Genomic DNA, 14,876 nt, shown 5'->3' with positions numbered 1-14,876 from the left:
GCAAACAAATTTGCACAAAAGAAACAATGTTTGCAATAAATATTTCTGATGGCTGAAATTATGAGTGGTTTTTCCTCCTTTCTACTACATTTACGATTTTTCTAGAGTAAGTATCTATTACTTCCAAAATCAGACAAATAATAAACACTATAAATTGTTTAAATAAACATAGGGACATAAAGTCTTGTATGTATTTGTTGTATCAATAACTGAAGCAGGCACTTTGTTTTTTTAATTTAAAAAAAGTGCCTTCTCATTACACTCACTTGGAAATCTCTGATAGTGGAGTCTGTTACTTAAGCCCTGAATAATGAAGAACGTGTAACTCTGAATTCATTTCAGCTTCTTCCTGGCATCTAATTAAAGCAGTGACACAGCTCTTACAGTCTTGGTTACTTCCCTCTCACACAACGCTATAGCTACAAGACAATCTAACAGAAAGGGGAAAAAATCAATAGCTTTGAAAGTCAGCATAATTATCCAAAACAAACAATAAATCTTGGAACACTACATTACTCAATTCCTTACTGATTTAATTAATGACACCAGACTAGACTGTAAATTTTATAAAATCGAGAACCAGGTCCTACTTCCATCACCCTATCCCAACACCTACCTGGCACATAATAGGCATCGTAAATGTGGACAAATGAATGAATAAACGGGTGATTTATGGCTGGGCTCTGCTGTCTTCCTTAAAATTCCGCTGGCCATTTTATAACATCCTTAGTGCTAACTCTATGGAAGAAGACGGTATATCAGGAGGTCACATTTCATTGTTACATATTCCATTACTGAAGGTACAAGTAATAGGCAGAGGATATGGCCCAGGAAGCAGCTTGGCTCATCGTTATGGCTTAGTAATTAGCAATTATTCAGCACCTAATCCTCTCAAGGTAAGTAATGACACTCACAGCTAAGGCTCAGAAAGGCCAAATAAATTTTTCAAGTTAAAAAGGTTAATAAATGACAGAACCAGCATCAAAACCTGATTCTCCAAGGCCCAAAAGTCCAGACTCTTTTTATGTGGGAACAAGTGCCCTGTCATCTCACCAGTCAGGTGCAGGAGGCTATAGATTCTACACTAATTATCTCACTTAATTCTCATCATAACACTATGAAGTGGGTTAGCATATTATACTATTTTTCAGGTGACAAAATGAAATAGAGAGGTTAAGCAGCTTTCCCAAGGCCACATAGCTCCCAATAGAGCCAAAATGGAATGGAAAACTAAAAGGTATTGTTAATCAATATTTATCAACTCCATCATAGGAGACTGCATTGATGATATACAGTCATCATCACTTCCAAGATGATTCACAGCTCTGTCAAAAGACCAACTGGCCGTACTCTACACTAACATATATAATTATTCAATTGATCCAACTAGCTTCCTAAACCCCCCTCTCCAAAATGAAGATTAATAGGGTTCCCAAGTTACAAAACACAACTCTCCTTTGCAAAGCAAAGGACAAAAGAACAAACGTATTTAAATACTTTAAAGTTATAATGAAATCAACAAACACAAAATGTGTTCCATCTCCCTATCCTTTTCCCTGGACAAATATATTTGCATAACAACCTGGGATGTCAAATTCATATTTAGGCTTCTCAGACTCCAAGAAGTTTGGTACTAGACATGGCAAGACAAGGAGAGAATCCCCCCAAGTGCACATGCGATGCTCCCAATCGCATATACAAGCTCCTTCCACAACCTGCTTTTCCCACAAAGCTGTTCCTTGGCCATCTCTTGCGCCTACAAGTGCATACAGCAGAGGGATCAGCCACTCGCAGGTCGAGGGCTGGGGGAAACGCTCCCTGTAGGCAGGCAGGCTGTGAAAGTGGTCTTGGGTCATTTGGGCAGCGAATTCCAAGGTCTACAAAGGCCCCACAGACGCCTGCCCTCTTGAAGAAGCAGTGAAGCCACAGGAGGAGCAGAGCATGGGCTCCCCTGGCCGGGGTCTAAGGAGGGCACTGATGGGAAGCCAACCCAGCTCTCACACAAGCTTTCAACAGAGGCAGCTGCTTCTAGAAAATCTCTCAAAATGCATGCCGTCCCCCTACCCTTCCCTAACCAAGACCTGGACATCTACCAAAGTACAATTCACTCACTCCTCTTCCAGTGGTCAAAGCATTTATAGTTTGCAGTTTCCAAATTTGTCTCTCAATTACCTGTTATTTTCTGGGTTTGTAAAATCCTGTCAGCTGGTTGGTTTTGCTTCTCTAAAGCAGTGGTTCTCAGCCAGGGCCAATTTTGCGCGTGGTGGCCCCCCACCCCCGACCCAGAAGACATTTTGCTAAGTCTGGAGACATATGTGTTTGTTTCATTTAGTGGACAGAAGCCATAGATGTTGCCAAACATTCTACAATGTACAGAACAGCCCTTCACAATGAAGAACTATCCAACCTGAAATGTTAGTGGTGCTGAAAGTTAGTAGTGCTGAGACTAGGAAACGCTGCTTTAAAGTGAGAACTCTTAGAACAGAGAGGATGTCATTTACTCCTTTGATTCCCACATGGGCAAAGAGGGTGCTGGAACTCAGTAAATATTTGTTCACTGACTGACCGGCTCGCTGGTCCCACACCTTTCAAAAACCTTTGTTCACACGGTAATTCAACAAAAATTAGGTGTGCCAGGGATGGTGCTCAGCTCTGGGAATGCAAATATGAATGAATCAACAGAAAAGGCAGACAAATTGGTACTTTTAACACAGCATGAAAAATGTGTCTGTCACAAGCAGATATTAGATATATGCATATTTTTCTCTTCATTATGTCTCCCCTCATTAGCCAATAAACTTCAAGAAAGTAAGAATTCTGTTAAGTTCACTATTATAGTTCCAATATCTTCTACAGTAATGGTGATAGTCACATACCAGTAGATACTTTGGATAAATGATAGAAATGCAGTAATCTGTGCAAAGTATAAAAAAGCAAAAAGAAAGAAGAAGCTACTAACACAGCATGAGAAGGAAGGCAGGCGTATGGGATGCTGCCTTGAGGAAAGCCAACATGGATTAAGCTCTAATTATATGTCAAACAGTTCTAAGCATTTTCAACACATTATGTATTCAAATGCTCACAACAGTCCTACAAGAAGCTCACAACCACAAGAAGTCAAGGAAACGGACAATGAAGGCTGGCTTGCTGGAAAACACAGCACACGGTGGAATCAGGGTTTGAGCACTTCAGAAAGTTTGCTCTTAACCACTACATTACATAGTCAAAAAAAATGAGTAAGAACTGGCTAGGTAAAGAGCAGTGGAAGTGGCCTTGAAGGAAAACATTACAGGCAGAGGGAATGACACAAGGAAAGTCAATGCAGCCTGGCTTATTTCAGGAACTATAACCCTTACCAACATTACCAAAGCCTAAAGAGGAAAACTGAGGAAAGATGACTTTGGAGAAGTAATCATGGCCAGATCATAAGGGATAACATAGAGCAATGTTTCATTTATCCAAGATTACCAGGGAAGGAGCATTAAGGCTTTGAATCTAATTCTGGGTTAGAAAACCTACCCTATCAATTTGTTAAAGGATCTCACTGAGCTTCTCTTTCCTTATCTGTACAACAAGGAACATACAAATATCTACTTTACTAAGTGGCTGTGGGAAAAAAGGTAACAAATACAAGAACTAAGAACCAGGCCTGGTATATTTTGTGTCTAATGAATACTAACAATTTATTTTTGTTATTGTGGTTATTGTTTATGAAGTGTTTTTTTCACATTTGTAAACTACGACATAATTGAAGCTTATTTTCCCAATCACCACCACTTAGTAAACCATCTTTTTCCTCAGTGAATTCCACAAATCACCCAACTTCGCTAACAGAAAACTTACATCCTATACACATAGACTGTTGCGCCTCCGTCTCATCCCCTCCGTCCCGTCCCCTGCGCCGCCAGTGCCCTCTGCGCCCCGGGGCGGCTGTGGAAACACCTGAAGCTCCTGGTGTGCACCGATTCAAAAACAGACTCAGAAAAAAGGCCATATAAAGCTCTAACTGCTAAGGGTAGTGTTTCAGTCAGAGTCTCAGAAAGGAAAGAGGAACATGGTTGCTCAGACTAATGGCTACCACCCAGTAAATAGACAGGATTTTCAAAGCACTTTGGTGTGGTACCTCATCCCGGAATCCACCAATAACAGTGATGTGCCATCGCTGCTGAGAGCTGGCACACAGCCAGTGGCCTTGGATACTTGATGTCCATTCACTTCCCTCTCTCTCTCTTTTTTTTAAGTGAAATAATGTATTTAATGGTTTATTATAGTGCCTGGTATAAAGTAAGGGATTGGTAATTTTTTTGCTTCTGTTTTTATATCTTTTTATTAAATTGATCAGGGTGATATTGGTTAATAAAATTACATAGGTTTCAAGAGCACAATTCTATAATACATCACCTGTATATTGTATTGTGTGTCTACCACCCACATTCGAATCTTCTTCCATCACCATAAATTTTACCCCCTTTACCAGAAGCCACATCTCAAGCTCATTCAGACATTGTGACCTGGCTTCCACCTGCCTTTCCACTGCGTCCTCCATGGGCCACTTACTAACTTGGCATAAAAAAGCACACCAGGCGCTTCTAAACCGCCCTGCTTTGGCCTTCGCTATTATCTCGGCCTGGAGCACCCTCCTGTCCTCACCTCCTACTACTGCCCCGTCTTACCGTCCTCTATGGCTTAGTACAAGCGCCACCTTCTCTCTGATTTCCCTCCTTTTGATATAATAAAGTGCCATGTTTCACAAATTTTCCTAACCCTTTGCTTGTGTTGCTATTGTTATAACTAACCTATAGTATCCGGAGGTATGCGGTGAGCATTATTCTAGGTGCTTTCTGTACGCTATCATGTAATTTCTCTACAAACTTGTATAACATGATTACGACCCCCATTTTACACATGGGGAAACTGAAGCACTGAGTTGAACTCACCAATGACCACACAACAAGAAAGGGATACATCAGAATTCTGAGCACGTTCTGTCAGCTCCTGAATCCCTAGGTCTTTCACTCAGTTATGCTGCCTCTCCTTGATGGCCCTATTTCCACTTGGTTAGTTAACTCTATACATACATGCCTGTCCCATGGGTGTATAGCAAATCCCTTAAGGACAGGGACCTGGGCATGTCCATCTTTATAAATGTATAATGCATTCACTTATACAAAGTTCTAAGGAGAATAAAATGAGACAGTACATTTAAAGCACTTAGCATAGTGCTATACAATTAATAAGTACCAAATTATTTGTTGGTTTTGTTGTTATTGTCATTGTTGTTGTCACCATGGCACATGCCAAGAATAAAGCCTTGTACATGAATTCTGAAATAAGTTAATTTCTGAGAAGCAAATAAAATAGATAAGGACCAGGAGAGCCAAAGCCACTTTGGTTTGGCATTTCCCCACGCTACTTGACTGTTCTATCAGAAACAACAAGAGTTGCATAGAAACTTCCTTAAGTTTCTGCGATAGGGTCCATTGATTTCTTTACCTTTCTACTGCCACGTAGATGTTAGGAAAACTTCCTATTTAGTACAAAGCTCTTGCAGCTTTGTTACTTTCTTGTTGACCTTTCCTATGAGATTTGTCAAGGCTCCCCTCGGAGGGGTAGGTAGCCCCTTAACAAGTTGTGAGCTGGGAGTAGAAAATCACAAGAGTAAATGGAAACATAGGGGGCCAATGTAATGTGAAATCCTCATGCCTATAAACATAATGAAACAGTGTCTTTCGTCCTCATTGCATTTCACAGTACTTTAAACCTTCATATTTCTTTACTCATTTGTTTTCATCAGTCGCCTCCTAGCAGAAGTAAGCTTTCTCAGAGAAAGCAATCTGTCCATCTTATTCACTCCTATCCTCTAGTATCTAACTCATATCTGGTCCATAGCAGTTGCTCATTAAATATTGGTCAATTGATTGCATTTGTGTATATGTATATATGAATATGATATAATTCTATGGTTTATGAATAAATATGCATACATCCCCATACAGTAAGTACATAGTGTACATTTGTGTGTATATTTATAATCTAATCTGCACAAATACACACACACACACACACACATACATTTGTACAGAGGATATTTCAAACTGGAAAATGCAGGTACCTGTTTGCCAAAGTAGGGTCTCCTGAACATAATAAAGTCTTCCGTATAACCTGTCTAATATTTAACAACTACACTACAACTCATACTTTTCTGATCATTTTACACTCCTTGTCCCTGTTTATTAGCTTAAGTGTGAAGGGTGTAAGGAAACGTGGGCATACATGACCCAATCAAATTTTTCTTAAATTTGGCAGATGATACAGTCCAAGTTCATATGAGTTAGCAAGTTTTCCTTACTGAAGTTGTAACATACACAGAAAATTATAATTTTAACAATTATAACAACACCATTGGCTGGGTAAGTATGCCAGACACTTAGCATCAGTGTTTTGTTTTGTTTTGTTTTTTTAATTTAAAGATTATACCAACCCTGGAAGGTAGATGTTATTATCCCATTTATAAATAAGGAAACTAAGACTCAAAAAGTTAGAGTAACTCGCCCAGGATGCTCCTGTTTAACTAGTCATGACATAGTCGATCTAAAAATTCACGCTTCTACTCCAAAGCTCCAACTCTTTTCAGTAAACAACAGTGCCTCTCACACCATTTTACAGACACTAACTTTGAGGGGTAAGTGTTTAGGCAGTTTTTATAATGTATGCATTCCAGTGAGTAATTCTCCGCACATAGAGACAGACCAAATGACAGCCAAACACACTGAAGATCACGCCAGGCTCCAGACAGCAAGGGGCAAATGTGTCTCTGAAACTATCAGCCTGAGTTTCTCAGAATATGAAACATTTTCCACTTGATTATGTCCTCTAAAAGAAATCTACTCTCTAACAGAGCTTCATTATTCCTCCTCCTATACAGGAAAAAAAAAAAAAAAAGGACTCTTTCACTGCAAACCAATGGGAAGTTCTTAACTCATTTCCTTATACTACTCGAAATGAAAGTGCTTTCTGTCTTTAGAGAAAAGAATTGCTGGGTGCTACGCCTTTTGGGTGCTTTTGAGTCTAACACTCAATACTGTGGAGGTGAGAGTAGGTTAACCCTTATATCTTTTCAAGGGGAATGGGGTGATTTTTAAACTTAATGAAAGAAGAAATCTAAAAAGAGTGAGAAAAGAAGTCTTCCCTCCTGGTTTAAAGGAGAATTCAGCAACCTACCCTGAAAGAATTGGCTATTAGCTCTTTGACCTTCTTTCCAGGAGCAGGCCTGAAATGCAGAGGGAAACCATTTGTGTTTAAAGGTTTTTTAAAATTTATAGATATTTCTGAACGTTGTAACAGTAATGAAAAATGTTTACATTTGGCTCTCACCTGCCCATATACTATTTGAAAGATCCTCTGCAGAGGAAAGGAAAGCACTTCCCATTCAGACCACTAAAATCACAGGAAGAGCCAACCGCAGCCTCCTCAGCCCCAGGGACAGAGAGCCAACGGGTGCCTGGCTGAGGTGGAAGCACCAGTGTGTCCCCCAAAGTGCCCAGGGAAGTAGAAAGGAAGCGGAAACAGCTCTGCCTTCCCCTTCAATCCACATAAAACCCCTGCTGCCAAGAACTTATTTTTAGACACTTAAACTGAAATTCTCACCACCACCACCCCCACAAAAAAAAAAAAAAAAGGAAACTGCAACCTCTGAGTGATCCTCAGAGTTCCAGTATCCAACCTGGTTATAGTTTTCTGCTTTAAGGTCCTTTCCTAAACCCATCTCCCATCCTTCAAAAGGCTTCCCCAGTCTAAGCCAAGAGAAAGATCTGGGAGCTTTAGAGGTTTTGTGATGAAAATCCCAGCAGCCTCGCTTCAAGTGCACATGACCTTGGGAGAGTAGCTCATCCTTCTGAAGACTCAGTTTGTGGTTCATAACATGGGGTTAACATCTGTTATTAGAAAGTTGTTGAGACTTCGACATAAAAATCATATAGCACATAGCTCTTAGTAGGGCTTCAGTAGGTGCCCTGTGTTTGTTATGGGCACACTGCACAAAGCCACTGGATCTTGGCTGAGCGTGCATGTTTTCACTGCCCAGGACTTGGCCATTACTCCCTCATTAGTGATTTATGTTGCTAACAATTCACCTAACCTCATTAAGACATCGCTTACCTGCTTCTAGCTCTCCATTGCTTCAAACGTCTGCAGAGCCCAAGAACTAAATCCTCATTAAGTGCTAGGCACAAAGTTCGCCTGAGTTCCCCTTCCCACCAGTCATCTTCTAATGGTCGCATACAACTCAGGTTTAGCCAGAAATGTGCAAGGCTTTTTGTATGGACAAAGCAGGTGTCTGCCCATCTCTTGGAGCAAGGCTTGGGAAGGGCTCCTGACTAAAGTCTGCACGTTGGGAACGGAAAGGACAAGCAAGGCTGGATAAAAAGGGATGCCTTTGTGAGGCGGTCCTCGCTGGTGACCCTGTTCTTGGTGCCCTGGGAGGAAAGGACTCGAGCGGGGAGGAGCCGGGAGGGCAAGAGTACCTGAAAAGTCTGGCCGCTGTCTGGTTCCTTCTCCACGCCGTGCCCTGTTGCAGCACCCCCTGCACGATCTCCTTCTCGTTGGGCAGCCGGTAGACGGGGAAAATGTAGAGCCAACAGAGGACCACGACGCAGAGGGCACTAGCCCCCACCGGCAGCCGGGTCCGCGGGAACTTGCACGCCAGTACAGCCATGGCCCCTCTGGACGTGTGTCGCCGGGCCCGCCCGCAGGGGCTCATCGCAGCCCCAGGGTCCCGGGGGAGGGGCGGGGGGGACGAAGGCCAGAGCCTCCGCACTAAGAGAGGCGAAGTGACAGTGGAGGGTGTCGCCAGCGCCGCCCCCCCATGCACACACACCTTTCACTTTCTTGCTTGCACTTGCACAAATGCTTCTTCAGCCCCCACGGCCCCAAAGGTCAGAACAAGGATTTTTTTCAATGCAACTTTTTCAAGGATTTCTTTCTAAGGGAAGTGGCTGGGGGGAAAGTCACGAGCTATGGCCATAGTAGCTTCCCCTGAAGAAGGCGGGCGTTGGGGGTCTCCGCGAGCGCGGAGAGCTACGGCGGTGAATCGCTCCCGCTGGTTTTGCAGCATCACTGTCGCTCTCCGCGTGGGTCCGGGGAGCCGCTCGGCTCCCTCCCAGACATTTGGCCCGCGGCGTCCCCTTCTGAGAGATGCTCCTGCGTCCTTCGCCGTCTCTCCCCGCCTCCCGCGCTGCCAGGCACCCTCCCTCCGGACGCGCTCTCCGCGCCGCGCCAAGTCCTTGGAAATTTCCACGGCGGCCCGGGACCGCTATCCTGCCCCGGGCTTCTCCGCCTCGTCAGCCAGGACCCCCGCTCCCCACCCCTCCCGGAGAAGAAAAGAATTCGTTCTCATCAGTTAATTCAGCAGCGCCGCAGCCTTCCGCTGCGCCCCGGACTTCGCAGACAAACGCCCCGGGATTGGTGGAAATCAAGGTCCCCCTCCCTCCCCCACTCGCAAAATTGCCTCCTTCGACCCGTTCAGATCCGCGACGCTCGGCTGGAGCGTGCGGCCCTCTGTCTCGCCTTTGCTCTCTGGAGATAGTGGCAAACAATAAAAAAAATTATATACACAAATATATATACATCTACAAATATAAATATATACATATATACGTGTGTGTGTGTGTGTGTGTGTACCCTTCAGCGTGGCAGAGACTGATAACCCCACTCTTGGACATGCAGCCGGCATGCAGGAACTGTCACCCTGACGGGTCACCCTGGTCTCTTTCTACCTGCTTGGTTATTAACCTGCAAAAAGACGCGAGGAGGCAAGCGGAGATTTATCTTTTCCTGGGCTCCCACCCACATTACCCAGTCCCGGAGCCGCAGCTCCAAAGGGCGCGCACGCGCGCACGTGCACACTCACAGACACACCGACGCTCACGGGCGCGCGCGCGCGCGCATGAGGAAGAGCGTGCACGTCGGAGTCCTCCGCCTCGCCTCCGCCCAGCAGGGAGAGGCGTTGCAGCATCCAGATGTGTAGGTACCTGGTTCCCAAGCACGCACACCTCCGGACGTGACAGTGACTTGGAGGTGCGTCCGCCAACTGCACCTTTTAAATTAAAGGGCCGTTGTTCTTAACGTGTCTATCTGGCTCCACGGACTAGTTCTTCACAACCTCGACCTTGGAAAAGTGCCACCCCCCTGGCCCCGCGGAGCGGATGGACCCACTGTTAACCATTTCTGCTTGCCTCGGCGACCGACGCAGAGCTCGAGTACCTCCTAGCGGTTGCTTATTGCGTTTGCTTAAGCATCGTCAAGCGTAAAGTGTGCAAAGATAAAGCGGCTGCCTTCTATCCAGGTTGGCTGAGTAATCAGAAAACGGGAATCTACGGCCTTAGCGCCATTTGCTCAGCCGACCAGGCTTCAGCGCCGAGTGCTGCGTACGTTGACTTCTATGCGGCCTTGCTACACAAAGAAGTAGGACTTAAGAAGTTGATAGAAAGTTATTTACCAAAACCAACCAGCTACCGTAGTCTCATTCTTCCAGCACTGTCGTACACTCTTAGGAGCATGAACCTGAAGGTGTGGCAGATGAGAAGGAACCTTTGTGTCTTGTCGTCTCTATGGGGCCGCATTAACATTTTTTCATCTCCCTGTGACTCTTACCTTTTTCTCCTTAGGCCAGAGTGGATACCTCCGTGTATACCTTCTTTTGTCTTACTGTTTTGTTGCACAGCTTCTTCCTCCTCCCATGGAATGTTTTCTTATTCCTCCATACAAATCCAATGCATCACTCAAGGTCAACCCGACTGGCTAGGCATTTCTCTCTGCATGTGTTCCTCTACCAGCTAAAACACAGGCTTCATGGGGTAGGAACTCCATAAATGCTTGTGGATTTTCAGTTGCTCTCTCCTTAGACCTTCTGTTCTGAATGTCTATAGTATTTGCTGGCTCCAACAGACAATAAAACATTTAAGTGTGTTGTGTTACTAGCATTTTTCATACGTAACTTTGTCTCAGCAACTGGGCAGTAAGAGTATCTGGTCTCTCATATCAAATGACAAGCTGTGCATTTGGTCCAAATGAGGGCTCTGCGTGACATGCCTACATGTCTGAGGGAAGAGCAGGAACAATGTTTTGTATTTTACTCATATTCCTCCAGGTACCAATTCGGGCTGGAGCACATACATACTCAACAAATAATTGTTGTTTGATTGTTTGCTTGATATATTCAAAGGCCTCAGATTCATTCAGACTGTTGCTAAGGCAACACTGTTTACAAAAAAGCATAAACTCCCACAGTTTAATGTTTTAAATAAAATATTTTACCTGATACTTAGCTAACTAGTTTTTATGCTTGTTGGTACATAGTTTAGGTATTGTTTTATTCTTCTGCATTTGAGTATACATAAAAGGTTTGCTCAGGAAACAAACAATTTTTAAAACTCTGTAAATGTTCATTTATTGAACTAGTAAACAGCATGTGCAAAGTTACTTTATACCATAAGTAAGCTTGTTGGGCAATGCATCTGTGACAGAAGAGTTGTAATGAAAGCTTGTGTAAGACACATAACCACCACAGAACTAAAGCCACGGAGAAGAAAGAAAAAGAAGCACCTCTCATTGAAACATTGAGAGGGAACAAGATGCAGAAAGATGATCAGAGGGAATGGAACACACACAATTTATCTTCTAGCTTGAATGTTAATGGGTGTGAAGACAAACATTGATAGTCACATAGAAATGTCTTGTTAAAAGACTAAATAAAACTGTCAAAGATTTGAGACAAAAAAAATTTAATGCCAGCCTTTCTTCAGTGTCCTCTCAAGTTCTTCTTGTCAGAATGACTTGGGGTGGAAAGCAAAAAACATAAAAACATGCTTTTTTCATAAACAGTTACAACACCAAAACAAATAGCATTGTAGAATGAAAATAGTTTATCTAGATAAATGTATTTGCTTATCTTCATTACCTCTTGTGACCCCATTAAAAGGACAGGTAAGGAATAAAAGAGACATAAACTCAAAAAAGAAAGAGAAAAAGAAGGAATACAAAAGCAAACATACATGTCAAAAGGTTCATAAGCAGGTAAACAATTGAACAATGATAACTAATTTATTGAATTGGAGAAAGCCCTGGGCCTTCAAGTGACAGTGTGTATGTTGGGGGGAGGGGCGAGTAGAGTAGACAGGCCAATGACAAGAGAAAAATTCTGAGATGTTCTAAATTAACTTACATCTATCAGAGAGTGAAAGAAAGAGACAGGAATAATTAACCAGTTAATATCTCTGGACCAGTTAACAAGACTGCTCACATTTCTGAATGTATGTTGGAGATTTGAGTCAACCCCCAGGAGTCTATTACTTGACCACCGCATCCTGAATATGCCTGAACTTTCAAGACTGTTGTCTGAAACCAATCAAAAGTAGTAGATATTTCTTCTTTAAAGACTGTACTTCTATCATAGAACTTCCCATGCTTCATCCCCCCCCCCCTTATCTAGAGCCAATGTAAATTCATTCAAAACAATTTATATCTTTCTCCCCCAGAACATAACATATAAACTCCTGGATGGTAGACATGTTGCCTTCTCCACCCAGTGCTGCTGCTGGTGGTTTAGACTTCATGCTCCAGGGTGTGATCCTTTTCTGGTAAGCATATGGCTCAATAAACCCTTTCTTTTAAAAAGTCTTTCAGCTGTGGAAGTTAAGTGTTTTTTTTGTGTGTGTAACACCAAAAAGAGTAAGGCTAATTTGTACAACAGAGCTCTCGAAAGAGTCAGAAGTTAGAGGCACCTGGTACTCCTGGAGGTAGAGTGATGGATTAAACAAAATAAAGAGTTTGTTTGAAAGTCTCTGAAAGGAACAATGAAGCTTTTAGATCTCATTGCCCTGCCTGGTTTCAGACAGGAGATTACTTCTCTAGAGAAATTAACCAGCACAAAAGAGAAGACCTACAGATTCTGGTATGTGCAGGTGGTCTCCAATCAGTCATATCCCTGCCTAATACCCTATAGTAAAGCCCACCAGTAGGTAAGCTCCACTCATACAGACCTGCTAGCCTCTTTGTTAGGCCTCATTCTGAAATAAGAGTAGAAAATCGAGGAGCACAGATATTTGAAGAGTTTCCAACATAAGCTATCAAAAGTCTTAGGAAAAATTTTTTTCCAGCTTGGAATTCCTTGCCTAACCAAAATATGATTCAGATATGAAGGTAGAATAGACACTTTCAAACACAACATCTTAAAAACTTTATATTCATGCATTTTTCATGAGAAGATATTGGTGATACTCCACTAAAATAAGAGATTTACCAGGAAAGAGGGAGCTAAGGATCCAAAAATCCAGGGCTTTCATGCAGGAGAGAGAGACAGAAGAAATTGCTAGGGAAACTGGTGTGCCTCATATCAAAAGAACAATCAATAACTTCTGGTTTCAGCTCAGAAATAACTTGGAACTGGTAATTCCCAATCTTACAAGAGAGCTGAACAAGTTGAAAATCACCAACTGAAGTTACAAGGCAAATAACCACCCTCAATCTGCAGAAATAGGCCAGCTCCAGAGTTAAGATCTGTTCTTTTGGAGCAGATAATTTGGAACTGACAAGAAATAGAATTAGTGGAATCAGTGAGTGGAGTAGCACAAGAGTGAGAAACTTCTGGAAATCACACTTAGGTGGGCCACCAACTTCAGTGAGTTTTACCTCGAGGAATCTTACCAGATTATCAGGGTGAAAAACTGAGAAAGGTCCTCTTGGGGCCCTGGCAGGGGTAAAGAAAGAGTAACCATTGTGAAATGTGACCAGAGGTGTCTCCGTAACAAAGTCTTACTATCTGTGGAAAAATACCTTGTAATAGTCTTATCCTTTCTGGAAGAAGGGCATTTACCCCACTTCAGTCTCCAGTAGCCTTCCTATCTCACCTAATCTGGGAAAATAAAAGTATGAAACAGTTGTGAAGTGTACAGCCCTGGGACAAAAGCCCACTAAAAGACTGAAATTTAATCATAAGCTCATTGAACACTTCCTCTCTCCCACAACTTACCACCACACTAATAGAGATCCAATATTAATTATATCTTTGCATTACAGCTAAAAAACAACAAGATGCAAATTCTCTGAGGAAAAATACTTAGGAAAGCCTAAAGTTAATAGACTAGCCAAAACCAATGAAACTAGAGAAATTTGAAACCTCTGGCACTTTTAACTAGTACAAACATTAAACACAGCCAAACTCCCAACCAAATTAACATAAAACTTCATACTAAAGGCATATTTACCTCTGTTCTTATTACTTAGTACATCATGTCTGACTTTCAAGAAAAAATTATAAGGCATACTATAATATAAGGGAAAAATAGACTGAAGAGACAAAGAAAACATCATAACCAGATACAGCATAAAACATATGACCCAGGTGTTGAAAGTATCCAACAGAGAATTTAAAATCACTACGATTAAGATGTTAAAGCCTTTACTGAAAAATGTAGTCAATATGCAAGAACAGATGGTCAATGTAAGCAGAGAGATCAAAATTCTAAGAAAGAATAAAATGTAAATGCTAGAAAACAAAAACACTAAAATAGAAATGAAGTATACTTCTGATGAGCTCATCAGGTTGCTGAGGAGAGAATTAGCAAGCTTGAAGGCAGGTCAGTAAGAACTTCCCAATTTAAAATGTGGTTGGATTAACCACTGACTTAAAAAGTGTTAAATATAAAATCAAATTATCAGAGAGAAAATTGTGAAAGAAAAATAGGAAATGTTAGAAATAATAATAGTTAAGAAATTTCCAATGTAATGATGGACATCAAACCACAGATCCAGGGATCTCAGAGAATACCAGATACGATAGAAAGAAAGACAGAGAGAGAAAGAAAGAAAGAAAGAAAGAA

The 14,876-nt window shown here is 42.2% G+C and overlaps 1 protein-coding gene across 1 annotated transcript in view; it reads right to left on the bottom strand.

Annotated features, from left to right (window-relative positions):
• The window catches only part of ST8SIA1 (ST8 alpha-N-acetyl-neuraminide alpha-2,8-sialyltransferase 1), a 123,264-nt gene extending 114,488 nt beyond the window's left edge, over positions 1-8,776 (bottom strand). Inside the window, exon 1 of the mRNA XM_054591339.1 lies at positions 8,523-8,776. Within this exon, the coding sequence (XP_054447314.1) occupies positions 8,523-8,758 (236 nt within the window). The 5' untranslated portion in view covers positions 8,759-8,776. The remainder of the gene's footprint in view (positions 1-8,522) is intronic.
• Positions 8,777-14,876: the final 6,100 nt, after the last annotated feature.

The sequence above is a fragment of the Pteronotus mesoamericanus genome, unplaced genomic scaffold (genome assembly GCF_021234165.1).
Source record: "Pteronotus mesoamericanus isolate MK-2021 breed Mesoamerican mustached bat unplaced genomic scaffold, CSHL_Meso_final scaffold_21, whole genome shotgun sequence".
NCBI lineage: Eukaryota > Metazoa > Chordata > Mammalia > Chiroptera > Mormoopidae > Pteronotus > Pteronotus mesoamericanus.
The sequence above is the reverse complement of the archived record's forward strand: the minus strand, read 5'-3'. Positions and strand labels throughout refer to the sequence as shown.